The 27,475-nt window shown below is 41.3% G+C and overlaps 1 protein-coding gene across 2 annotated transcripts in view; it reads left to right on the top strand.

Annotated features, from left to right (window-relative positions):
* ints11 (integrator complex subunit 11) overlaps window positions 1–27,475 on the top strand; it is a 46,294-nt gene that overhangs the window by 2,297 nt on the left and 16,522 nt on the right. For both annotated transcript variants that reach the window (XM_059655653.1, XM_059655652.1), the window contains exons 4-14: window positions 5,963–6,036; window positions 6,531–6,759; window positions 7,059–7,157; window positions 9,680–9,714; window positions 12,407–12,545; window positions 18,678–18,742; window positions 21,023–21,212; window positions 22,739–22,822; window positions 22,931–23,020; window positions 24,602–24,764; window positions 26,778–26,885. In XM_059655653.1, coding sequence (XP_059511636.1) covers window positions 5,963–6,036; window positions 6,531–6,759; window positions 7,059–7,157; window positions 9,680–9,714; window positions 12,407–12,545; window positions 18,678–18,742; window positions 21,023–21,212; window positions 22,739–22,822; window positions 22,931–23,020; window positions 24,602–24,764; window positions 26,778–26,885 — 1,276 coding nt within the window. The remainder of the gene's footprint in view (window positions 1–5,962; window positions 6,037–6,530; window positions 6,760–7,058; window positions 7,158–9,679; window positions 9,715–12,406; window positions 12,546–18,677; window positions 18,743–21,022; window positions 21,213–22,738; window positions 22,823–22,930; window positions 23,021–24,601; window positions 24,765–26,777; window positions 26,886–27,475) is intronic.

Raw genomic sequence — 27,475 nt, 5'->3', positions numbered from 1 at the left:
ACAAGCATTGATTGTCACCGTGACCCAGGAAAGGTCCATAGTTTCTGTACTCTTGCTGTTGGGTCTAAATAGTATATGAATAAACCAAATACAACAGGAGTCACAGATAGTAGGAACTGCAGATGCTGGAGAATCTGAGATAACAAGGTGTAGAGCTGGATGAACACAGCAGGCCAAGCAGCATCAGAGGAGCAAGAAGGCTGACGTTTCGGACCTAGACCCTTCTTCAGAAATGGGGAAGGGGAAGGGGGTTCTGAAATAAATAAGGAGAGGGGGGAGGCGGATAGAAGATGGATAGAGGAGAAGATAGGTGGAGAGGAGACAGACAGGTCAAAGAGGCAGGGATGGAGCCAGTAAAGGTGAATGTAGGTGGGGAGGGAGGGAGGGAGGAGATAGGTCAGTCCAGGGAGGATGGACGAGTCAAGGAGGCGGAATGAGGTTAGTAGGTAGGAGATGGGGGTGGGGCTTGAAATGGGAGAGGGGATAGGTTGGAGGCGGGGACGAGCTGGGCTGGTTTAGGGATGGAGTAGGGGGAGGGGAGATCTTGAAGTTTGTGAAGTCCACATTGATACCATTGGGCTGCAGGGTTCTCAAGCAGAATATGAGTTGCTGTTCCTGCAACCTTCACATAGCATTGTTATGGCACTTCAGGAGGCCCAGGATGGACATGTCATCTGAGAAATGGGAGGGGGAGTTGCAACGGTTCGCAACTGGGAAGTGCAGTTGTTTAGTGCCAACTGAGGGTAGGTGTTCTGCAAAGCAGTCCCCAAGTCTCCGCTTGGTTTCCCCAATGTAAAGGAGGCCAGAGTGGGTACAGTGGATGCAGTATACCACATTGGCAGATGTGCAGGTGAACATCTGCTTGATGTGGAAAGTCTTCTTTGGGCCTGGGATGTGGGTGAGGGAGAAGGTGTGGGGGCAGGTGTAGCACTTCTTGAGGTTGCAGGGAAAAGTGCTGGGTGGGGTGGGGCTGGAGGGGAGTGTGGAGCAGACAAGGGAGTCACGGAGAGAATTGTCCCTCCAGAAGGCAGATAAGGGTGGGGAGGGGAAAATGTCTTTGGTGGTGGGGTCTGATTGCAGATGGCGGAAGTGTCAGAGGATGATGAGTTGGATCTGGAGGTTGGTGGGGTGGTATGTGACGACAAGGGGGATTCTGTTTTGGTTGTCATTGCGGGGAGAGGGTGTAAGGGATGAGTTGCAGGAAATGCAGGAGACACGGTCGAGGGCGCTCTCGACCACTGAGGGGGAGGAAGTTGCGGTTCTTGAAAAACGAGGACATCTGAGATGTACAGGAGTGGAATGCCTCATCCTGGGAGCAGATGTGGTGGAGGCGAAGGAATTGGGAATAGAGGATGTCATTTTTGCAGGAACGTGAGTAGGAGGAGGTGTGATAAATTCTTGATCCTGCAAGGAATTAAGGGCTATGGGGAGAGTGCGGGTAAGTGGAGTTGAAATGCCCATCAGCCATGATTAAATGGTGGAGTGGACTGATGGGCCGAATGGCCTTACTTCCACTCCGATGTCTTATGGTCTTATTCTAGGTAGCTGTGGGAGTTGGCGGGCTTGAAATGGATATCTGTTTCTAGGTGGTTGCTGGAGATGGAGACAGAGAGGTCCAGGAAGGAGAGAGAGGTATTGGAGATGGTCCAGGTGAATTTAAGGTTGGGGTGTAACGTGTTGGTGAATTGGATGAACTGTTCATGCTCGTCATGGGAGTCAGTTGCACAATGTCTCAAAACACCTTCATCATTCAATAAGATTGTGGCTGATCTCCTTGAACTCAGCTTTCCTGTGCTGTTGCCAAATCCCTTCTATTCCCTGGGACTGCAAACGTCTAGTAACCTGGGAACTCCCCTCATATTTAACATTCACACCCCAAAAAACTCATCAAGGTTTGCTGTGATCTGACTTCTTCCCCCAGCTTTAATTTAGATTTAGGCTTTTAAATAGGATAAAATCAGACAGATCTAGTTCTGCCATAATAGGCTCCCCAACCAAGATCAGATATCCTAGTTTAGTTTGAGAAGAGCAAATGACAATTAGACAATCGTTGAGTATTTGTCACAGTAGTTAGCACTATAACTGCAAGTGAAAAGTGCAGTTTCAAGATTAGCACTAAATTGAGCACATTACTTATAAACCGTATTTGTCAAGTTGTGAATTAACTGAGTCACAGCTACATCACAAGCAAAGTCAGAAATTCAGAATTTGAATAAGAGAACTGGTGGCTACAATAAACGTGTCCTTTCCTGGAAGTGAGTTTGCTCGCTGAGCTGGAAGGTTAGTTTTCAGACGTTTCGTCACCATTCTAGGTAACAGCATCAGTGAGCCTCCGACGAAGCGCTGGTGTTATGTCCCGCTTTCTATTTATCTGGTTAGGTTTCCTTGGGTTGGTGATGTCATTTCCTGTTCTTTTTCTCAGGGGATGGTAGATTGGCTCCAAGTCAATGTGTTTGTTGATCGAGTTCCGGTTGGAATGCCATGCTTCTAGGAATTCTCGTGCATGTCTCTGTTTGGCTTGTCCTAGGATGGATGTGTTGTCCCAATCAAAGTGGTATCCTTCCTTATCTGTATGTAAGGATACGAGTGATAGTGGGTCATGTCGTTTTGTGGCTAGTTGATGTTCGTGTATCCTGATGGCTAGCTTCCTGTCAGTTTGTCCAATACAGTGTTTGTCACAGTTCTTGCAAGGTATTTTGTAGATGATGTTCGTTTTATTTGTTGTCAGTATAGGGTCTTTTAAGTTCATTAGCTGCTGTTTTAGTGTGTTGGTGGGTTTGTGGGCTACCCTGATGCCAAGAGGTCCTAGTAGTCTGGCAGTCATTTCGGAAATGTCTTTGATGTAGGGGAGAGTGGCTATGGTTTCTGGGCCCGTTTTGTCTGTTTGTTTGGGTTTGTTGCTGAGAAATCGGTGGACTGTGTTCATAGGGTACCCATTCTTTTTGAATACACTGTATAGGTGATTTTCCTCTGCTCTGCGTAGTTCCTCTGTGCTGCAGTGTTTGGTGGCTCATTGGAATAATGTTCTAATGCAGCTTCGTTTGTGGGTGTTGGGATGGTTGCTCCTGTGGTTCAGTATTTGGTCCGTATGTGTTGTTTTCCTGTAGACGCTGGTTTGAAGTTTCCCATTGGCTGTTCGCTCTACTGTGACATCTAGGAATGGCAGATGGTGTTGTTTTCCTCCTCTTTTGTGAATGTAATGCCAGTAAGGGTATTATTGATGGTCTTGAAGGTTTCCTCTAATTTGTTTTGTTTAGTGATGACAAAGGTGTCATCCACATACCGGACCCAAAGTTTGGGTTGGATGATTGGCAGAGCTGTTTGTTCGAGTCTCTGCATTACTGCCTCTGCTAAGAACCCTGATATCGGAGATCCCATGGGTGTACCGTTGGTTTGTCTGTAGGTTTTGTTATTGAAAGTGAAGTGGGTGGTGAGGCATAGGTCCACTAGCTTGATGATGTTGTCCTTGCTGATGAGGTTGGTGGTGTCTGGTGTATGTGTCTTCTGTTCTTCTAATAGTGTAGTCAGTGTTTCTTTGGCCAGGTTGATGTTGATGGATGTGAACAGGGCTGTTACGTCAAAGGAGACCATTATTTCATCCTCTATCCTCCAGAGACTCAAACAAACAGCTCTGCCAATCATCCAACCCAAACTTTGGGGCCGGTATGTGGATGACACCTTTGTCATCACTAAACAAAACAAATTAGAGGAAACCTTCAAGACCATCAATAATACCCTTTACTGGCATAACATTCACAAAAGAGGAGGAAAACAACAAACTGCCATTCCTAGATGTCACAGTAGAGCGAACAGCCAATGGGAAACTTCAAACCAGCGCCTACAGGAAAACAACACATACGGACCAAATACTGAACTACAGGAGCAACCATCCCAACACCCACAAACGAAGCTGCATTAGAACGTTATTCCAACAAGCCACCACACACTGCAGCACAGAGGAACTACGCAGAGCAGAGGAAAATCACCTATACAGCGTATTCAAAAAGAACGGGTACCCTATGAACACAGTCCACCGATTTCTCAGCAACAAACCCAAACAAACAGACAAAATGGGCCCAGAAACCATACCACTCTCCCCTACATCAAAGACATTTCCGAAATGACTGCCAGACTACTCGGACCCCTTGGCATCAGGGTAGCCCACAAACCCACCAACACACTAAAACAACAGCTAATGAACTTAAAAGACCCTATACTGACAACAAATAAAACGAACATCATCTACAAAATACCTTGCAAGAACTGTGACAAACACTACATTGGACAAACTGACAGGAAGCTAGCCACCAGGAACATCAACTAGTCACAAAAAGACATGACCCACTATCACTCGTATCCTTACATACAGATAAGGAAGGACACCACTTTGATTGGGACAACACATCCATCCTAGGACAAGCCAAACAGAGACACGCACGAGAATTCCTAGAAGCATGGCATTCCAACCGAAACTCCATCAACAAACACATTGGCTCCAAGTCAATCTACCATCCCCTGAGAAAAAGAACAGGAAATGACATCACCAACCCAAGGAAACCTAACCAGATAAATAGAAAGCGGGACATAACACCAGCGCTTCGTCGGAGGCTCACTGATGATGTTACCTAGAATGGTGACGAAACGTCTGAAAACTAACCTTCCAGCTCAGCGAGCAAACTCACATCCAGAACCTCAACCTGAGCTACAAATCTTCTCAAAACCTGCTATGTCCTTTCCTTGTCGCAGATTCTTACAAATGTGCGCAACCCTCTGGTTTTTCTTTTGTCCTTTCTCAATCATCTTTTCTTGCTAGAAGCCAGTTGTTGGATGCCACCTGGTGGGCTAACTGTAGGATGATTTCATGAGTTTATGCTTCTAAAGGCATGCCTCGTGCATTCTAACCATTAGCTGAAGTTCAGGTACATGTGTTTTTGTTTTTAAGTAAATGGCTGGAAAAGATGCAGCGATCATCTGGATTTTCAATAATTGTTCTACTGAGAAAAGTTCCTTAGCCGAGAGTTCTTAAGTCAGAACATGCACCAATCATGGGGGGTACCAACTGTATGTAATGCAGCTCTGGCTGAGAACAGTTAGCTGCACAGAATGCAGATCCACCTGGAGCTCTATTCCTCCTATGTTTGGATCTTGCTCAGTTTCTCATTGACTTGACTTAAACAGCAAAAGCATTGGGGCAGTTTACTTTTCAGATACAATTCTGTCTGAGGTTTATAGTTCAAATTTCTGTCAAGATTATTTGATACCAGGAAAAGCATTCTTACTTGGCAGTCAGTTCGTGGAAAATAAAATGTCAAAAAATATATTGCCACTTTGAGAATTTAATTTCGAAAAGGTTTCTTTAAAAGAAATAAAACTCCAAATTGCAATGTTGTTTTCACCATGCTTGTGAACTCCTGTGAGGTGTCCATTCATAGCACATTTGCACACTTTCTTTTTGAAATGATCTTTCCGTTTTAGCTCTCATTCCTTCTAAGGTACAGGTTCACAGTCATTGTCACCTTGTCCGAATGTCCAGCCTGAAAATGCAAGCTTAGAATGTTCGCTATTAGAGAGTGTCTTAGCCAGAGAGATTCTTCTCTTGACATTTCCATATTTGCACCTCCAGCATGTTTTATTTGGATATGGATGATGAGCAAGTATCTTGGTCAAAGATAATTAAAACTAATTTTTGTTCTCCAGGTCTTGGAATAGTGACTCAGACTAGGGATCGAAGCAGAATTTTCATGGTCTCTTTGGCTTTGTGTAGTTGTTTGTGATTTATTGCTTCTTAGAGGAGAATCCTATCGAACTGATAGGCCAAATGGCTCCTTTCTGGCTGTAAACTTACTGATTATGCAGCTACAGGAGCTTCAGAACAACAGACTGGGAGATGACACAAAATCTTTCTGGTTTCTGCAGCCCTGTCCAGTCACACATGATTTATTGCTGCTCCTTGTTATTCCAGAGACGCTTTCCTGATTTCTCTTATATCACTCAAAATGGAAGACTGACTGAATTTCTTGACTGTGTCATCATCAGGTAAATATTACTTCAGTAGTCTGTAACTTGTGGCACCTTTTTCACCTTGGAGGAGGTAGAGAGGAGACTTGGCTTCTGGCTGTAGTTTGTTTTGAATTTTGTTTGCTGCTGGATTTGTTGGGTGTTTTCAGCATTTCTGTAGTAATTGCAGTAGTCAGTGGTATTTTGTTGTCACAAATAAATTTTAGTCAAAAAGCTTTAAAATTAGTTTTACTGTTATTTTCAAAATATTAAGGATTATTTTAACATCCTGCATAGTTATTAGTTCCATACAGGATCATTTTTCCTCTCATGGTCTGTAAAAAGTATGGTCCATTTAGACTATGTATATAGAATGAAGAGACTAGTTGACTCCCAAGTGTGTCTTGGGTGAGAGTCTTAGCCTCAATCTCTCAAAAGCAGGATTTTGACTAAATTAATGTTGAATTTTTCAACGTGTCTGAAAAAATGCTGTTATTGTCCTCTTTAACTGTACAGTGTTTTGTTCTCGCCAGTCATTTCCATCTCGATCACTGTGGTGCCCTTCCTTATATGAGTGAGATGATTGGATATGATGGTCCCATATACATGACCCATCCAACAAAGGCCATTTGTCCGATCCTTTTAGAAGATTACCGGAAGATTACAGTCGATAAAAAAGGAGAGACAAACTTTTTTACTTCTCAGATGATAAAAGACTGCATGAAGAAAGTCGTAGCTGTTCATCTGCACCAAACTGTACAGGTAAACAATGCCCTGTTTACAGTCCTTTGCTTAAAATGTAAAGGATATTGACTGGAAGAACAGATAATGCACCAATGTGGCAAAGTTCTTCAGGCTCATGATATCTAAGATTTGTTTTATTATTAGTTATAAAGAGCGTTTCTTTTTAACTTTGCTGCTCCTAATTCCATAATGGACTGATCCACTGACCTTCCATTCGGTATTGCCGGTCAGCATACCCTGTTCTCATGCTGCAACCAGGGATGCTAGAATCATTTGGAATAGAAGATACTAATTTGTACTTTGGAATGTTCTTCTAGGTTGACGACGAGCTTGAAATTAAAGCATATTACGCTGGACATGTGCTTGGTGCAGCCATGGTTCTAATCCGAGTGGGCTCTGAATCAGTGGTATATACCGTGAGTATAAATAAACCTCAGCCACCAGGCGACTCATTTATAATCACAAAGTGTGCTTCAAGACGCATTATCATGTAGGTGCTATAATGTCTCTCATTGCATTGATCCCATAGAGTAGCTGCTTTTGTCCTGTTAATTTTAATTAGTTTCACCATTGCTGAAGCTGTTGACCATTCTACTAGCAGTAAGTGGCCTGCAGTACTGTTCATGTATGATCTCATGCTGTAAGCACTACAAAACTATTGAATCCTGGTGGGAGAGGCATCACAACCTGGTACAATGGTATCCTCACTCACCATTCATGTATTCACCCTTTCTAATAAGAGTCATTGCTTAGTATTCAGTGATGGAACATTATCTGGATATTCCTGTCCACCACCACCTCTTATTTGTTCATAGGATTTCAGTGTTGCTGCTAGTCCAGCATTCATTAGCTCAGTTGCCCTTGGAAAAATGGTAATGGGCTTCTACCTTGATCTATTTTAGTCTGTGTGGTAGCGATGCCTAAAGTGCTGGTAGGGAGGGAATTCCAGGACTTTGTACCAGTGTCATTGAAGAAACGGCATTGTAGTTCCATGTCAGGATGGTGTAAGGCTTGGAGGAGTAAAGGACTGGAAGTATTAGAGCCAAATTTTTCTCAGTTTTACATTTATTGACAAGCATATAACATCTAAATCAACCATTTTACAGTTCCAATATATGTCTTTTAAAACCTTGATTAATATCCACCTCCTGCATAAAGTTAAACACAATTAATATGCAATTAACAAGTAGAAGAGAATGGAGCATCAAGAAGTGAATTGCTTGCCACAGAATCCTCTGCCTCTGACCTGCTTTTGCACTCTTAATATTCATATGATTGGTCCAGTCAAGTTTCTGGTCAATGACAATGATGTTGATGATGCAAAATTCAGCAATTGTAATTCTGTTGAATATCGAGAAAAGATAGTTAGACACTGTAATATTGGAGATGGTCATTGCTTGGCATGAGTTTTATTTGCCACTTATCAGCCCAGAAATGAATGTTGTTTGGAAATTTTGCTGCATGTGGTCATAAATTGCTTCAGTATGTGGGAGGTAGGAAATGCAAATGAAACTGAAGACTGTACAATCATTAACAAACATCCCCACGTGTGATATGATGAAAGGGCTGAATTCCCTAACCCAGAGGTTATTTGTAGTGTTACAAAGTTGGATAGAGTATTCACGAATTGGAAGGCAGGAATTTGGAATTTGTTGGTTAAAAATGATCATGGGGAACAGAGTGCTGTGGTCCCTTTAAGGGCTTGTACTTTGTCTGTGCTTAGAAGTTTATAAATGCAGGTGCACAGAGAGTGTTTGAATGAAAACATTTTGTATAGAACAGCCCAGCAGCATTTTTATTACGACAACAAGTTTGAATTTGGCCAATTAATTTAAACCAAGCACTGAAAGCCAACCAAATTTAAATCTATGATAATGGGAACTGCAGATGCTGGAGAATCCAAGATAACAAAGTGTGAAGCCGGATGAACACAGCAGGCCAAGCAGCATCTCAGGAGCACAAAAGCTGATGTTTCGGGCCTAGGGTCTAGGCCCGAAACGTCAGCTTTTGTGCTCCTGAGATGCTGCTTGGCCTGCTGTATTCATCCAGCTTCACACTTTGTTATCTCAAATTTAAATCTGATGGTGTTGACAACCTGAAACCAATCGTATAATAAGAATTCGACTATCCCATTATATAAGGCGAGGGCATTTGGAAAATTGGAGACAGCCAGGTGGCAAGATGGCTGAGTTAGCACCATTCAGCTCTCAAAGAGAGTCTGTCTAATTAATCAAAGGTACTATGGTATTTTAGCTCAAAGCCCTCATTGAAGAAATTATAGAGAGAAAACATCCCTGACAGCAGAATTAACAGAAGAAAGGAGTTTGTGAAGAGAGCGGAGAAGACAAAATATTCCAGAAGACAGTCTGTGCGAACTTGGAGAATTTAAGAGCACAATGAATTATAACTTATTAACTGGGTTTATCAAGTGGGACTTGTATTTATTTGAACAGTATTCCAGTAGGATTTAGACCAGTTCGGAGGAAGTTAGTAGTAAAAGGGGGAATTGTTGGTTTGTTAGCGATACTGTTAATTTGTTCATTGTTGGGTTAAATAAATAAATTTTTTTTGTTACTTGTAAAGTGGGGATCAGAGATTTTCTTTCTTTTAACCACTCCTTTAATAGATTACAAGGGGAAAGTGAGCTTCAGTCAGTATTATGAGGGTAATTATTAGAGGGGAACCCTACTCCCATCATAACAGATTAGGGCTTGTTTTAGTTTGATTGTCAGAGGGGTTTGGCTATTCCCCCTGCATAACAGTAGTGATCTATTGGAGCTGGCCTGAACACAGACTGGATCATTAATTTATTTAAATTAGATAGGACACTGAGGCAAAACTCACCAATAAATATAGGTATCTACTTGAGTGTTTTTATAAGTTGATATTTATTTCTTTCCCTGCTCTGATGCATCTATTTTGGTTTAAAACTTTGCAGGGTGATTACAACATGACACCAGATCGTCATTTGGGGTGAGTTTGTCAATTGTATTTTATTCATATTGTTCTGCAAAGCATATTTACTTCAGTGACAATTTGCCAGCGAACAGTTCAGAGAGTAACAAAATTACCACTTCTCCTCAATGCTGACTAATGGATATGGCACAGGGCCACAAATCTGTCAGGCATCTTTAGGCTCTATCTAGTTTCACCCAGTGTCTGTGCTGTAGATCCGATCTCCTGAAACACTATTTGGTGTATGTGAGTTTGTTTTCTCCATGGATATCTTTAGATGCTGACTCGCCTTGTCTTTAATTTCCGTTCAGATTACTGAGCATTGGCAGCAATGAAAACGGTCAAAATATCCAACTGTGGCAATTTTTAAAGCATTTTAAGATTTTTTTTTCATCCAGTTTGTACTGTGTACATTACACACTTGCACTTTAGATATCAGAATGACTACCATTGAAAATTGGAAAACTTTGGCACCTGCATTATTTTTAAGTTATGATGTTCCGAATGTACGTTGTAGTGGTTTGATTACTTAAAACTTTGTATTTATTCTTGTGTGAACATTATTTAATGAAAATGTTTAGGAAGTGCAGGCTTTTATTTAGATTCCACTCACATTGGTTTCTGTTCATTTAGGAAATGTGAATATAGACCTCAGATTATGCTGTTGAAGTAGTTCTGGACAAGTGTTTAACATTCATTATACTTTTTATTTTATTGAAAATGATTGTGATACAACAAAGTGTCTCACCAGCATGTTTTTTTTTTGTGAGGATACATAGACCTACATTCAGTATATGGTCTTATGCCCTATTTACTTTGCTGCCATCGATAACAGGTACAAATTTGACACTATTGTTGGTTCCATTGAGTTGATGCTGCTCCTGCTGGAGGACCTTGAGAGATTTGGTTTGTCTCCTTAACCAGAACCACCAACATAAAATATAAACGCAGGCTTTTGGCCTAGCAAGCCTTTCTTCCTGGTTACAGATTCTGAGAACTCAGCCACCTTGTAAGAGCAGTTGTACGATTTTAGACTTTCTTCAGTCTCTGGCAAGTAATCCCATTTGTGCCTGCAATTGCACATCCATAGTTGCCGGAGGTTTTATACGATACTCTGTTCCACGTAAAAGGGAATGATTTTTGTTCAAAATGGTTCTGATTTATACAGGGAGCACGAGAGTTCAGCAGTTCACTTACATAATGGATTTTGTTACTTCACAGTCTGAGGCTTGTGGTCATCTGCTGCCCCCGAAGATTATTTGTCTTCAAGCTGTTTACTATCATTTGAAGTGCACCATTGTTTTTGACTTGAAAATGACATTAATTAACTGGAGTTGAACTGCATGTAACTAACTCATGATATATTTGATTTTAACCAAGATAACAAGATGTAGAGCTGGATGAACACAGCAGGCCAGGCAGCATCATAGGATCAGGAAGGCTGACGTCTCGGGCCTGGACCCTTCATCAGAAATGGGGGACGGGAAGGAGGTTCTGAAATAAATAGTGACGGGGGGAGGCAGATAGAAGATGGATAGAGGAGAAGATAGGTGGAGAGGAGACAGACAGGTCAAAGAGGTGGGGGTGGAGCCAGTAAAGGTGAGCGTAGGTGGGGAGGTAGGAAGGAGATGGGTCAGTCCAGGGAGGATGGACAGGTCAAGGAGGCGGAATGAGGTTAGTAAGGAGGAAATGGAGGTGGTGCTTGAGGGAGAGGAGGGGATAGGTGAGAGGAAGAACAGGTTAGGGAGGCGGGGATGAGCTCGGCTGGTTTTGGGATGAGGTAGAGGTAGGAGGAGGGCAGATTTTGAAGCTCGTGAAATCCACATTGATACCATTGGGCTGCAGGGTTTCCAAGCAGAATATGAGTTGCTGTTCCTGCAACCTCCGAGTGGCATCGTTGTGGCACTGCAGGAGGTCCAGGATGGACATGTCATCTGAGGAATGGGAGGGGGAGTGGAAATGGTTCGCAACTGGGAAGTGCAGTTGTTTATTGCGAACCGAGTGTAGGTGTTCTGCAAAGCAATCTGCAGGCTACCACTTGGTTTCCCCAATGTAAAGGAGGCCACAATGGGTACAGTGGATACAGTATACCACATTAGCAGATGTGCAGGTGAACCTCTGCTTGATGTGGAAAGTCTTCTTTGGGCCTGGGATGGGGGTGAGGGAGGAGGTGTGGGGGCAGGTGTAGCTCTTCCTGTGGTTGCAGGGAAAAGTGCCGGATGTGATGGGGCTGGAGGGGAGTGTGGAGCGAACATGGGAGTCATGGAGAGAGTAGTCCCTCTGGAAAGCAGACAAGGGTGGGGAGGGAAAAATGTCTTTGGTGTTGGGATCGGATTGCAGATGGCAGACGTGTTGCAGGATGATGCGTTGGATCCGGGGGTTGCTGGAGTGGTACGTGAGGACGAGGGGGATTTTTTTTTTTGGTTGTCACTGCGGGGATGGGGTGTAAGGGATGAGTTACGGGAAATGTGGGAAACACAAGTCGTTCTCAACCACTGTGGGGGGAATGTTGCAGCCCTTGAAAATCAAGGACGTCTGAGATGTACTCGTTTATCAAGGGCTGCAACCCCCCCCCCCCACCACCACCAATGCTCGGGAATGCCCTCGATTGTGTCGCCCACATTTTCCGCAACTCATCCCTCACACCCCTATACATCTCAGAGTCTAAGAACGAAGTAATTTGTCAAACACCAACTTAACTTTATTTCAGAGCTGCTTGGATTGACAAGTGTCGTCCTGACTTATTTATCTCAGAATCTACATATGCTACTACAATCCGAGACTCAAAGCGATGCCGAGAAAGAGACTTCCTGAAGAAAGTGCATGATGCAATAGAAAGGGGTGGAAAGGTATGACTATAAATGCTGCACTCTGCAGTAGGTGTTATAAAAATCTGTTTCCCAAATAGTCCTCACATTGTTCTTTCAGAATTTTTTTCAACGTTTATGTAAGTGTGGTTGTTGGCTGATCTGATTAAAGCTAAACTGAGTACATGAGCCTAGCCTGCACTGAAGTAATTGATCCTAACCTGAGTGCTGTACCTCGCCTCTGAGGCTTGGACTCAGGTGGCCTCTACTGAATCTGTAAGCGAATATTGAATGAAGATAGTGTCACTTTCTCTGGGGTATCCTTAGCAATTTCATAAACAGCAGGTAAATCGGGGGGGAAAACCAGTGTCTACAGACTCGGATTTGATGCCAGGACAGACCAAAAGCAGTTAATGAGTAAAGAAAAGAAAAAGATAAAAATTCCATATTTAACATCTATCAGTCAAACTCAGTGGATTTGCAGTTTGGTTATTAAGATTCATCTGATAAAGCAGGGACAGCAGACAAGGTGGGAGAGTGTGTGCAAATGAGGTTCCTTCCCCATTTTAAGGTTATACATTTTGCTGTAATTTTTAGCGTACACATCTATTGTAATTGTTTTGTGCCCGTGTTCAAAATGGGTACTGCCTATTCAAGCTTCTCATGTGATGAGTGCAGCCTCCTGAACTGGTGCTGTAAGTTCCATTATAAATGTTGCATTCTTTGTTGACAGGAAGTGCACCAGATGTAAAGTTTTAAATATACCAACAGTAGTTTGGGTTGGAAAAATAATGTTACTCAAGGGTCTGAATGTGAGGGGGCAATTGGAAAAGACAGAAAAAGGGAAAAGAGACAGTGGAAGAAGACTTTGAGAGATTAGGGATAAGGTGATGTGGATGAGAATGAGGAAAATGAGCGCTCCAATGAATGCTAGTTAGCCTATGTGCTAATAGTGGAGAATAGAACATAGAACATTACAGCACAGTACAGGCCCTTCGGCCCTCGATGTTGTGCCGACCTGTCATACCGATCTCAAGCCCATCTAACCTACACTATTCCATGTACGTCCATATGCTTATCCAATGACGACTTAAATGTACCTAAAGTTGGCGAATCTACTACCGTTGCAGGCAAAGCGTTCCATTCCCTTACTACTCTCGGAGTAAAGAAACCACCTCTGACATCTGTCCTATATCTTTCACCCCTCAATTTAAAGCTATGCCCCCTCGTGCGCACCGTCACCATCCTAGGAAAAAGGCTCTCCCTATCCACCCTATCTAACCCTCTGATTATTTTATATGTTTCAATTAAGTTACCTCTCAACATTCTTCTCTCTAACGAAAACAGCCTCAAGTCCCTCAGCCTTTCCTCGTAAGACCTTCCCTCCATACCAGGCAACATCCTAGTAAATGCGATGACCAGAACTGTACGCAATACTCCAAGTCGGCCGCACCAGAGCTTTGTACAGCTTCACCATAACCTCTTGGTTCCGGAACTCAATCCCTCTATTAATAAAAGCTAAAACACTGTATGCCTTCTTAACAGCAGCTATTTCAAGGATCTGTGTACGTGGACACTGAGATCTCTCTGTTCATCTACACTACTAACAATCTTACCATTAGCCCAGTACTTTGCCTTCTGGTTACTCCTACCGAAGTGCATCACCTCACACTTGTCTGCATTAAACTCCACTTTCCACCTCTCAGCCCAGCTCTGCAGCTTATCTATGTCTCTCTGCAACCTACAGCATCCTTCGTCACTATCCACAACTCTACTTAGTGTCGTCTGCAAATTTACTAACCCATCCTTCTACGCCCTCATCCAGGTCATTTATAAAAATGACAAACAGCAGTGGACCCAACACCAACCCTTCTGGTGCACCACTAGTAACTGGTCTCCAGGATGAACGTTTCCCATCAACTACCATCCTCTGTCTTCTTTCAGCAAGCCAATTTCTGATCCAAACTGCTATATCTCCCACAATTCCATTCCTCCGCATTTTGTACAGTAGCCTGTTGTGGGGAACCTTATCGAACGCCTTGCTGAAATCCATATACACCACATCAACTGGTTTACTCTCATCTACCTGTTTGGTCACCTTCTCAAAGAACTCAGTAAGGTTTGTGAGGCATGACCTTCCCTTCACAAAACCGTGCTGACAATCCCTAATCAATTTATTCTTTTCTAGATGATTATAAATCCTATCCCTTATAACCTTTTCCAACACTTTACCAACAACTGAGGTAAGGCTCACTGGTCTATAATTACCAGGGTTGTCTTCTTCTTCAGCCTTCTTCTTCCTCTTGACCAGAGATTCCACCTCCTTCATAAACCACGGCCCCCGCACTCTACAGCTTCCTCCCTGCCTGACAGGTACATACTTATCTAGGACACAGGAGCTTTTCCTTGAATAAGCTCCACATTTCTAATGTGCCCAACCCCTGCAGTTTCCTTCCCCATCCTATGCTCCCTAAATCTTGCCTAATCTCATCGTAATTGCCTTTCCCCCAGCTATAACTCTTGCCCAGTGGTATACACCTATCCCTTTCCATCACAAAAGTAAACATAACAGAATTGTGATCACTATCACCAAAGTGCTCACCTACTTCCAAATCTAACACCTGGCCAGACTCATTACCCAGTACCAAATCTAATGTGGCTTCGCCTCTTGTTGGCCTATCTACATACTGTGTCAGGAAGCCCTCCTGCACACACTGGACAAAAACTGACCCATCTATAGTACTCAAATTGTAGTGTTCCCAGTCAATATTTGGAAAGTTGAAGTCCCCCATGACAACTACCCTGTCTCTCTCACTCCTATCGAGAATCATCTTTGCTATCCTTTCCTCTACATCTCCGGAACTATTTGGAGGCCTATAGAAAACTCTCAACAGGGTGACCTCTCCTTTCCTGTTTCTAACCTCAGCCCATACTACCTCAGTTGACGAGTCCCCAAACATCCTTTCTGCAACGGTAATAGTGTCCTTGACCAACAGTGCCACACCTCCGCCCCTTTTACCATCTTCTCTGTTCTTACGGAAACATCTAAATCCCAGAACCTGCAACAACCATTCCTGACCCTGCTCTATCCATGTCTCCGAAATGGCCACAACATCGAAGTCCCAGGTACTAACCCATGCTGCAAGTTCACCCACTTTATTCCGGACGCTCCTGGCACTGAAGTAGACACACTTCAAACCAACTTCTTGCTTGCCGGTGCCATCTTGCTTCCCTGAAACTTTATTTCGGACCACCCTACTCTCAACCTTTTCTATAGTCGAACTATAGTTTTGGTGCCCATCCCCCTGCTGAATTATTTAAACCCACCCGAATACCCTTAGCAAATTTCACCCCCAGGATATCGGTACCCCTCTGGTTCAGGTGAAGACCATCTTGCTTGTAGAGGTCCCACCTACCCCAGAAAGAGCCCCAATTATCCAAGAATCCAAAACCCTCCCTCCTGCACCATCCCTGTAGCCACGTGTTCAACTCCTCTCTCTCCCTATTCCTCGCCTCACTAGCACGTGGCACGGGCAACAAACCAGAGACAACAACTCTGTTCATCCTAGCTCTCAGCTTCCATCCTAACTCCCTGAATTTCTGCCTTAAATCCCCATCTCTCTTCCTACCTATGTCATTGGTGCCAATGTGGACCACGACTTGGGGCTGCTCCCCCTCCCCCTTAAAGATCCCCAAAACACGATCAGAGACATCATGCACCCTGGCACCTGGGAGGCAACACACCAACCGTGAGTCTCTCTCGTCCCCACAGAACCTCCTATCTGTCCCCCTAACTATGGAGTCCCCAATGACTAATGCCCTGCTCCTCTTCCCCCTTCCTTTCTGAGCAGCAGGGACAGACTCTGTGTCAGAGACCTGTGCCCCACTGCTTTCCCCTGGTAAGTTCCCCCCCTCCCCCAACAGTATCCAAAACGGTATACTTGTTGTTGAGGGGAATGGCCACAGGGGATCCCTGCACTGCCTGCCGGTTCCCTTTCCATCCCCTGACCGTAACCCATCTGCTTTTTTCCTGTACTTGAGGAGTGACTAACTCCCTGTAACTCCTCTCAATAACCCCCTCTGCCTCCCGAATGATCCGAAGTTCATCCAGCTCCAGCTCCAGTTCCCTGACGCGGTTTTCAAGGAGCTGGAGTTGGGTGCACTTCTCGCAGATGTAGTCAGCAGGGACACTAGTGGTGACCCTTACCTCCCACGTTATGCAGGAGGAACATTCAACTGCCCTGACCTCCGTTTCCATTAGTCTAAATTCCCAAATCTTAAAAAATAAAGAATAAAAAATAAACTTGTTACCTTACCAATCAGGCACACAGAACCTTTTTTTTTGGTTAGAGGAGGAGGATGGGTTGGAGACTGTACCCGGGTAGTGTTTCGGGTAACGCAACCACACAAATATATTGCCTCACTCACTCACCAGTCCCGTGTCGGCTCCTCCTCAGCGTACCTCCGCCTATTCACGAGGTAAGGTTTTTAAAGATTCAAAAACGGTGACTCACCGGCTTCCCGACAGGCTCCTGCTCCAAGCTCCCGCTCGCGCTGCTACTGTTCAAGCCAAGATGATTCGTAGAAGGGCTTCAGATTCTTTAATCTCCCTTTGACTTTTTTTTATATGTTTATATGATATAGAAATCTTAGTAATTCAAGTTATTAGCACATGGTTACAATATCTTGCAAAATAAAAGAAAACGTTTAATTGGTTTAATGTTCATAGGACACAATATTATATTCTGATTAATTTGGCCAATCGTCCATGACTGTTACAGTCAGCGTCCCTGATTTTATAATTTGATTTTAGACTGGTATAGTTCAGACCAGAAGGTTTATTTACAAGCTAATGAAGTTGGTGATCTGCACCTTGATGCAGGACGAAGTGGCATTTCAGCTGCGTTAGCAATGATCAATCTTTCCATCCTCCTAGACTCAGACCCATTTCAACTTAGACCGCTGCTCATGAAGTAGAGAACCCTCCAGCACCTCCAAATTCTCCCTCAACCTCTCAACTTTTAGCCCAGGGCTGAAACTCAAGGCATTCATCCACTTTGGAAAAAGTCAACAAACCCCAGAACAAATTTGTGGATATAGAACCTGCATGCTGTCTGAGAGCAGGAATTATTTGATTTAAAGAAAAAAAAATGCAGATGCCAGTAATCAGAAACAAAAACAAGCTGCTGGACAAACTGAGTAGATCTGGCAGCATCTGTGAAGAGAAATCAGAGTTAATGTTTCGGCTTCAGTGACCCTTCTTCAGAACAGGTTTAAGGAATTGTTTTGCTTACTGCTGCTGATTTAAAATTTAAGTGAAACTCTGAAGGAAACATGCATGTTGAATTTCTTTGTGATGTTAAGCCTCCTAACGTTTTCTGCAGTTTCCAGCATTCTCTCTTATTATTTTTTCTATGGGGAGGAAAGGGCCTGACTTCTTTACAGTTGCAATGGTGATTATGGCATTTATCTTGTGTCTCTTATTTTTCAGTCTGCCTCCAACACAGGTTATGTTAAGCCATCCTCCAGTGAATGACCATTGATAGATTTTGTGCACTCTCCTTGGTGTTGTCTGATACATTTGCAAAATTTTATCATGGTTCCTTGTGATATTCTTTAATTTTCTCTATTCCTCCCCTTTACATGCTGGCTCATCCTGAATGGAGCTGGTCACCACCTCAACCATGATCTGAATGATTCTGGAGCAGGCAGTGGGCCTGAATGGCCTCTTCCCTGTTCCTGTGTTCCACACATGCTGAACAATCTTCAAATCAATGTATGAGTCTGGCAGCGAGTATCAGTGCTTGCTATTGTATTGAGGAGAGACCTCATGGCATGTTCTTCCCAGCTCCAACATACATAACCATATAATTGTTTACCTGTGGGAGTCAGTGAGTCAGACGTCAACACCAGCCTCTCCTCCACAAAGCCTGATGGAGCTAAAAGCACTAGGCTGGTGAAATCTTGACATGGACAAATGAGTGAAATAGGAATCCAATGTCTGTCTGACCTAGTTTTATATCCAGATTATCTCCACAGACTAGACGTCCAGGGAAACTCAATGGATAAAACATGAATGAATGTTGTGCTTTTTTTTAAAAACAGTTGTTTGGTGCTTTTAACTAATGTACAATATTGTGTTAAATGTATTTATACAACCCTTGTTTTTAACAGGTGCTGATTCCTGTCTTTGCCCTGGGACGAGCCCAGGAGCTTTGCATCCTTCTGGAAACCTTCTGGTAATTTTTCTCAGCTTTCAAATAAATAGCATAGCCGAAGATGGTGGAGATTATTTTTCACGATGGTTGAAAGAGAGTGGGTGAAAATTAGTTACATTTTCTGCTCAACTTTTAGTTCTAACATCCAATTGCAAGTTAGCCTTGTCTGCTCAGCTTTCTGCCTTGGCCTTTCGATCAGCACAATCTCCAAAAGAAAAATCACTCAATTCACCTTACTGCTTAGATAATTGAAGCCAATCAGATGTTAGAAATAACCCAATTACTGCAGTGTTCATTTTACTGTTAAATATACTGTTTTGAATTAAATATTTTAGCCATGTGTGGCATAAAATACTTTTGTGTACTTTCCTTTCAGCTACACCTGTCTTAGCCTCCCTCTGCTGTGTTCACTCAGTAATAGATGTTATTAAACTTTGAATGTTTCTTTGTTGATATTGTTCCTAGCCACAACCTCACCCTTGACACCCAGCTTTACCCCTCTGCCACTTCACTCAGTGCCTCTGTGTGGCCAGACTGCTTTTCCAACATGCAAGCCTGGATTTGCTCCAGTTCAACATTTTGAAGTTCAAAGTCATTGCCTCCAGCCACCAATTATTCCATTGCTCCCCCCTGAGCATTGTTTTAGGCTGATCCTGACTGTGTTTGCAAACTCAGTGTCCTTTTTAATCCCAAGCTGAATTTCCAACTCCAGTCCACCCAAGTGTAAAGATCAGTCCCCCTCACCAGAAAGACACTGGCATAGTGGTGATTTCAATGCTTTGGAGACTTGGGTTCAAATCGCCATGGCAGTGATCGAATTAAAATTCGGTTAATAACATATCAGTAATGGTGACCTTGAAACTATTAGCAATATAAAATCTCATCAGGTTTATAATACCCTTTAGGACAATGTACCGGCCACCCTCACCTGATCTGACCTATGTGTGACTCCAGATGCACAGCAATGTGGTTGACATGGGTCTTGAACTGAATGACTTGCTTAGCCAATGAGGGTTGGTTGATATGCTCATGAAAGAATAAAATTCCATCACATGCCTCTATTCCTTTACTCAGTTCATCTGCATCCAAATCCTCCTCCTGTTACGTTGTCGTGTTTTCAGAATGCTTTCCTGGTTGGGCTTCCACCTTCTCAATTTAAGCTTATCCAAAGCTCACCTACTTATCTTTGCACTCTTCAACACATAGATTTACTGTTTTTCTGTATCTGGCCCCCAACCTTTGCTCCTTATAAATTTTCAATTGCGTAATTTCCTGAAAGTGAGAGATGAAATGAAGATATAATTACAAAAGATGTTTATAGCAATTTGAAAAATAAGATGTGTTTCCTAGGCCTCCATTGAATGAGCCATGAAAGATCTCATGCCCAAGCTGTCCATATTGTCACATTTTTGACGCTGTTTTCCCCTTTTCCTGGCTCCAGCATACACAGAAGATCCAGATGCACTAACTGTTCTCAATTCAGAGACTCCAAGTCTCTTGTTCCCTCCCAGTTCTCTCTCAAACCAATCGTAAGTATCTCTAGCTCCTGTATCCTTATGATTCCTCCAGCCCAGCAGTTCCTCATCATTGGCATGTGTTTTTATTGACCTATTTTTCTCTAACATTGCACTGAGTTATGTGACATATTGAACAACGGTTGGCATAACATCTTGTCATTCAAATGCCATGGGCCAGTTTTGCTGTTAAAATAATGGTGAAGGTAATCCCCTTCTCATTGCATCTATGCGAATGGTATAGCAACTTTAAGAGCAGCAAGTGCACAGTTTAAAAAGTGAATGTCAAGAAGTTGTAGTCCAAGATGCATCACTCGTTGGCTTTGTAAAACAGCAGCTCCTTGCCCCCATCACTATCAGATGTCATAATTGCCATGCAGGTGCTGAATGTGCATAGTAGATACAAAGCCAGTTTCACATATTCGGAGCTAGTAATTAGAAGTCTCAGTACCCTTTCAGCAGTGTAGTAGTTATTGTTAATTGCAGTCAGTCAGCATCTCTGGTACTGAAAGTTAACAAATTTTAAATGTGATTTCTAATTTGTTAATGTTTGTACTTATTCAAGCAGTTTAAAAATGTTATTTTTTAAACATCTTTTCCATTTTGTCTTTTCTCTCTCTGTATTTGATCTTTCTTTCCAACTGTTGATTATCTTTCACAATTAATTTGGCATTGAATTTACCTGTTTTAATTCGCTCTGCATTTCAGTCATCTAGTTAAATCCTTAGTGATATTGTAGTAACTAAGAAAGGCGATTTCTATATTTGCTTGTCATGTCTACTTGCAGGGAGAGAATGAACTTGAAAGCACCCATTTACTTTTCAACTGGATTGACTGAGAAAGCTAATCATTATTATAAATTATTCATTACATGGACTAATCAAAAAATTCGGAAGACATTTGTGCAGAGGAACATGTTTGAGTTCAAACATATCAAAGCGTTTGATAGGACCTATGCTGACAACCCTGGACCAATGGTATATTACTGATTTTTTTTTCTTGGTTTGTGGTATCAACCCATTTCAAATAATTTGTTTGTGCACAGAACTTGATTGTTCAAAATGTTTTATTTTCCTTTCTTTGAATTACAATTATGAGCATTTTAACTTGGTCTAGATTCATATTTTGAACAATGAAAGCCTACGTAAGTCTATTGTCATTGTTGTATTGTTACAGTTGATGTTTCCTAAGGTGTTACAATGGTTAGTTGCAAACAGAAACTAGATAAATTGGGGTTCACTACACCAAAACAGGGAAGTGGGAGGGAGGAGTTGATACAGCTGCTCAACATAATATATTTTGATTAGGTTAAATGGAAAATAATATTAATGTACTGAATGCTACCAATGGTATTTAGCTTGTATTTGGAAAACCTTCAAATAACTCAAAGAATCAAGAAGATATTCAGAGAAATCGTTTCATGCAAAGAGTTGTTGTGAGATTGAGTACCTGACCAGAAACTGAGAGAAGCAGAATTCATCATTACTGTAAAAGGGGTATTAATAAATATTTGGGGATGGAAAATTTAAAAAGGATATGGTGTATGGTTATGTTATCAAGTTACTGGGCCATTCTGATAAAATGGATCAAGTAGACTGTGATGATTCACTAGTTCAGTTTAGCTAGTTTTGCTCTGCTGATTCTACCTGAACAAAACTAAACCAAACCCCACAAGTTTTTAAAAATATTTCTTTCTCAAACCACCTTTGAGTCTTTTACGCCAGATGTGCAGTTGCATAAGTGCTGACAGCACATCACCAAGGACTGTTTATATGTGAGTATTGGCAAACTATTCAACCATAAAGAGCAGGCTGTTGATTCTATGGCACAGTTTTCCAGCAGCAGTTACTGGATAGTAGTTAGACGCAGAAACATTGGTTGCAGTTGTACTTTTGCTGTCTATCTTGGTGATGCTGGACCCAACTGTAGTAGCCCAGCTATAACCTCAGCAAGATTAACTAACTGCTCAAGCCCGAGACTCAGCCCTCCCCCATGGCTGAATAGTCTACGACATTGGTGGCAGATTATGTTGTACTTGGAAACTCTCAAACATACATTGAATAAGATTCTGGTAAAACTGTTCCGGGTGTTAAATTATTTCTAAAATCCTACTTGGAACTTTGAGGCAGAAATACCCAATTCCGAATACCCAATTAAAAATTCAAAATCGCAGCCCTGTCTCATATTCAGTACTTGCTTTATACCGCAACCAAAATTAAAATTAAAATGAGCTCAAGTTTGGACTTCAGGTTTCAGTGTTGTTGTTGATCACTTGCATTTATGAATAGCTCTCATAGTTGGTTGAATTATCTGTATTAAACGTGCTTATCCGTCCTTGAATATTAACTTATACTTGAACTGTCTTTAGCGCTTTAATTTATTCTTTCATTTAATTATTCTCAAAGTTGTGCTATATTAAAAAATTGCCTATGTAATTAAAATGTGAAGGATTTGTGCAGTAATATTTGAAGATGGCAGTCATACTAAAGATTGATTTTTCTAGGTTGTCTTTGCTACACCAGGCATGCTTCATGCTGGGCAGTCACTCCAGATTTTCAGGAAATGGGCAGGCAATGATAAAAATATGGTAAGACAGCTGGTCTACTGACATCAAGTTTTCAAAGTTTATCTTTTGTCATCTATAATTTCAAAACGATAAAGCATCTGGCTCAGAAATGTTAATTTGTTCTCCCAGGTTATCATGCCAGGATATTGTGTCCAAGGAACTGTAGGACATAAAATCCTAAGTGGCCAGCGGAAACTTGAAATGGAAGGAAGGCAAACTGTAAGCATTTCTTTATAATGTAAATAAATGGGGGGGTGTTAAACATTCAGGTTTGTACAGTCCAGAAAAGATCATTTTAGCCCCAAAAATAAGACATTTATTGATACGGTACTAAATCGGATTGCATCTCATCAGGTTAGTCACTCTGCAATGTGGTGACTGTTGAAAGCAAGTGACCACAAAATGGGAGTAAAATGAATGACCAGTTCATCTGAGTTGTTTGGCAGTATAACTTGAGGAACCAATTTATTACACATCTGTTGAATTCCTGAAGTTTTTCCCAAATCCTATGGATTTTTAACATCCTCCTGATTTGGAGGAAGGGAGGAGCTTGTATATCTTATTTGTAAGATGGTAGGGCAGCAATAGTTAATCCCCCTGTATTCTCCTCTCCAGTATGTTTCATTATTCCAATATGTAAATCCACTGACGTTGATGACATTCTACTCTTTACTTAGAGTTCAAACTTGCAATAAAAGCTCCCTCAACTGTTTTTTTTCTGGTGAGCATTCCAACTTCACTTTCCATTCTTTTATCTTAGTTCACTAAACTCTGAATTTAATAGCCATTCTCTGTATTCGTTTTTAAAAATCAGGATCTTCTGATTTTAATCAATGACCAAACTTGCCCGTATTTCAGCCAAGCTATCCACTCAGACCCCCATATGCTCTTCTGGCTTGCGCAGTCTTCTCCCATTCACATTGCAGTTCCTTTGTTTCTTCCCTCTCTCCACTAGCATTTGTCCACATCTGCCAACTGTTACACTGAGCTTTAATTTACCCAGATTTCCTGTAATTGGTTTGCCTAATCCATGTTATTTGTAGCTCTTCCTTCCCCTCTGCTAAATTTCATATCATTAACAAACCTAAACAGCCTTGTTTCTGTTCCCAGAATAAAATTATGTATCTAAACTGTGTAAAACAAGCCTCATCACAGACTCATCAGTCGCCCACTGATCTCCTCCATCTATCTGTAGCTCCATCTCCTTTGTTTACTGCGACTCAGCTAATTTGTGACATAATGCAGGAGATCCTTCAGGGCACCAACTGTTTCACAAACTTAACTGTTTACTCTGGATATATTTGTAAAAGTTTTCCACATATTAATTAATTGTTGTTTTAATCTTACTCTTCATTTCATTTCTTTCTGATCAACTTCCTGGCCTATTTTCATACCTATCTTGGTCCCTGATCAATCTAGATGTATACATGTGGAAGGTGATGTTCATTCTTTTTTGTTAGTAAATCAGCATTATCACTTGAGTTAGTTGTCTACTTCTAAGTTGTAAATTTATATTGTGGCATATCCAGTGCTTTCTGTTGAAACGAGGTGAGAAGGCCTTCTTTTAATTCCACATCGTTAGTCAAATTGATCCAGTCTCCTCTTGAGCAATTTCTTAACTGTTAAGCATTGCAATTTACAGTATCTGCCACAAAATAGTATTTAAAAAAATAACTTTTGTGCATTAAAACAAAATTTGAAATTTAAATTTTCTTTGTTCAAGATCATTTTATTTGGACTTGTTAAAAGGAAACTTGATAACACCACTCATTAATTCTATTGTTAATGTATCCTTCCCAGCTAGAAGTGAAGATGCAGGTGGAATACATGTCATTCAGTGCACATGCCGACGCCAAAGGCATCATGCAGCTTATCCGTCAAGTAGAACCACAAAATGTGCTGCTGGTGCATGGAGAGGCTAAGAAAATGGGATTCCTTAAAGAGAAAATTGAACAGGAGTTCAGTAAGTCTTATTGACACTTGGGCAATGTATTATTATCTGTTACAGGGCAAATGCAGACTATTAAGATATTTCACTACTTAGATCTAATCTTTTTATATGTAGAAAATGTTGAGGATTGTATAAAGTAAGAATAGGCAGATGGCTTCGCAAATCAGCATATTCCACCAATTTGCTAACAGTAGATGCTTCTTTTTTATTCCATTTGCTATTTACTCACATTCTTTTATAAATACTTTATTCAAAAATGCCTTAATTAGTTCTGCTTTTGTGCCTGGACATATCACATTCTCACAACCCTGTGCAGAAGGAAATTGCTTCTGAATTTCTTGCCATTTGACTTTGTTCAAATTTTCAGATATTGGATTTTTAAATTTAGATTCCAATACACCACGTAATGTTTTTCCCTCTTCTGTTTTCTGTTATTCCTTTCTATGTAATAAATGCTTAAATTGGATTACCCCTTAACCTCGCAAAGAAATCAACTTTTGATGGAGCTAAATCCCATCATCCCAACTATCATCATGGTGGGTTGTTGCTGTTTAACTCCAGAAATACTTTGCCCTCTTTTAAAGTGGGACAGGCCACATCCTATGGAAAATAATAGCAGGCGTTGGCCACTACTTCAAACACTTCTTTTATTTTCGATAAGTCTTGTGATGAATTCCTTTCTTCGCCTACATCTCCTCTGTGCCTCATCATTTAAACCGCAGTCCCATCTTTCTTTCTCGTGTCCGAAATGTACTATCTCACAGGATGGTCTGCTACAGCCATAACTGAACTTTCTTCTTTTTAAACTTTACTGTAGTTCCCAGATTAGCATCATTTGGAAGGTTAAAAATACTCTTTTCGAAGTACAGATTTTGATCATTTGATATAAAGTATACAGCTGAGGTCCTAGCAGCAATTCTGCAGAGCACCAAACCAAAAAATTGCTTTAATATGTTTGCCTTGTAGCTTCTAAACACTTTTCTGTGCAAACTGTGAAGATGCCTGCATTTTGTCACCGTGATCCCTTATGGAGAAACATATTTAGATGAACTCTGGCTAAAGTATGTTATATTTATTGGACTTTGACCAACCTGATTTTATGATTTATCACATTGCTCTTTGCATGCCTAGAACCTGAATTTGAACTCTGTCCAGTCAGCTTGAATAGAGGTGTCCTGTCTGCCAGTTTTGGCAATCCCAAGTAAAACTACTCTCTAGGTAGCATTAACCTTGGTGTTTACATGTACAAACCCTAGAGCAGCCCACATTCTAGTATAGAATGAGACTAACTTCTTTCTGGTGCAGTGGGAGTATTGTTGTCAGGCTTGATAGAGTGAGTTATAGAATATAAAAGCCAATAAGTGTTTAAAGCAGTGTTTAAATAGTGGCCAAAGCCTACTATTTTTTTTTTCCCTGTTGCCTGTTCTACCTTAAGAAAAACAAAGTACTTTTGGAGTTAAAACAGCAATAATCTGCATTTGCCTTGCCTTTCCTAGCTCAGTGATATGAAAAAAAATCCAAAGCTGAAGCATTTTTATGATCTTGAACACTGATATCTCTAACTTTAATCAGCACAAAAGAAGTATCCCCAAAAACTCATGCTTAAGAAACCTTTCCTATGTAGGTAATTTTAATCATTTCATTGCCTGGCTGTAATGAGCTGAAACCCTTCATATCTCTTAGACTTCCAATCAATGAATATTTATATATTTTGCTTTTCCTTTCTTCCCATTTGGTGACAAATAGCTCATAAATATAATCGCTATCACCAAACATGCTCCTCAAATAAGCTGATTCCTCACTTCCTAATCAAAAATGTTCCTGCTCATTACACCTGTCTGGTTTCTAATTACCTGATCTATCCTTTCAACCTATGTATCTAGATATCATTTTGTTTACCATCATAACATTTTGAGTGCAATTTCAATCTTCTTGTAAACTATATTTTGCTCGCATAATACTATATACATTTTTAGTTAAAAATGGTAGAAAAAGGACTTTTAAATCTTATCTTTTTTTGTCCAGGTATTAATTGCTACATGCCAGCCAATGGAGAAACAGCATCAATAGTCACTAATCCCAATATTCCAGTGGATATTTCTCTTGGTTTGCTCAAAGGGGATTCAAGTCTTGGTAATTGAATTGTTCTTAACCTTAAGATTTAGGAAACAGCTAACTTAAGTTTTAAAAACCTGAAGCTCCCTGTTTAAGTAAAAGTATAATTGAATCATGGCTCATTTTTTTAATGTATTGCCTGGCATGGAACTGAAGCATGAAAGCAAGATTGCTCAGGTCTGTTTGTACAGGTGGAACACATGAAACTCCAAAGTAAAAGTTACATGGGCAACCAGTTTAGCTCACTTCCTCGTGTTACCAACAGGAAAAATGCATGTGCTTGAATATTGGTGAAGGCAAGGCTGGGATTTGAAATGATGCCATGCTCTCTGTCAGCATGAATCCCTAATACTGCACAGAAAAATAATTAAACTAAAGTAGGAAGGATGTGTATTTATGTTGTAGCTTTCACAGCATATTTTGCAGCCTGTGAAAGTACTTATAAAATTTAATAATTATTCTAATGTAGGAAATACAGTAGCCAGTATTCCCTTGCAACATCCCACAAGTAGTAAAGTGACAATGATCAGAAGATCAGATTATTGGTAATTGAAGCATTTTGGTAATGTTAGCAGGAGTGTTCACCTGGTCCTCTTCCAGTAGTGCCA

The sequence above is a fragment of the Stegostoma tigrinum genome, chromosome 28, assembly GCF_030684315.1.
Source record: "Stegostoma tigrinum isolate sSteTig4 chromosome 28, sSteTig4.hap1, whole genome shotgun sequence".
Taxonomy (NCBI): domain Eukaryota; kingdom Metazoa; phylum Chordata; class Chondrichthyes; order Orectolobiformes; family Stegostomatidae; genus Stegostoma; species Stegostoma tigrinum.
This window is presented reverse-complemented; position numbering and strand designations above follow the sequence as displayed.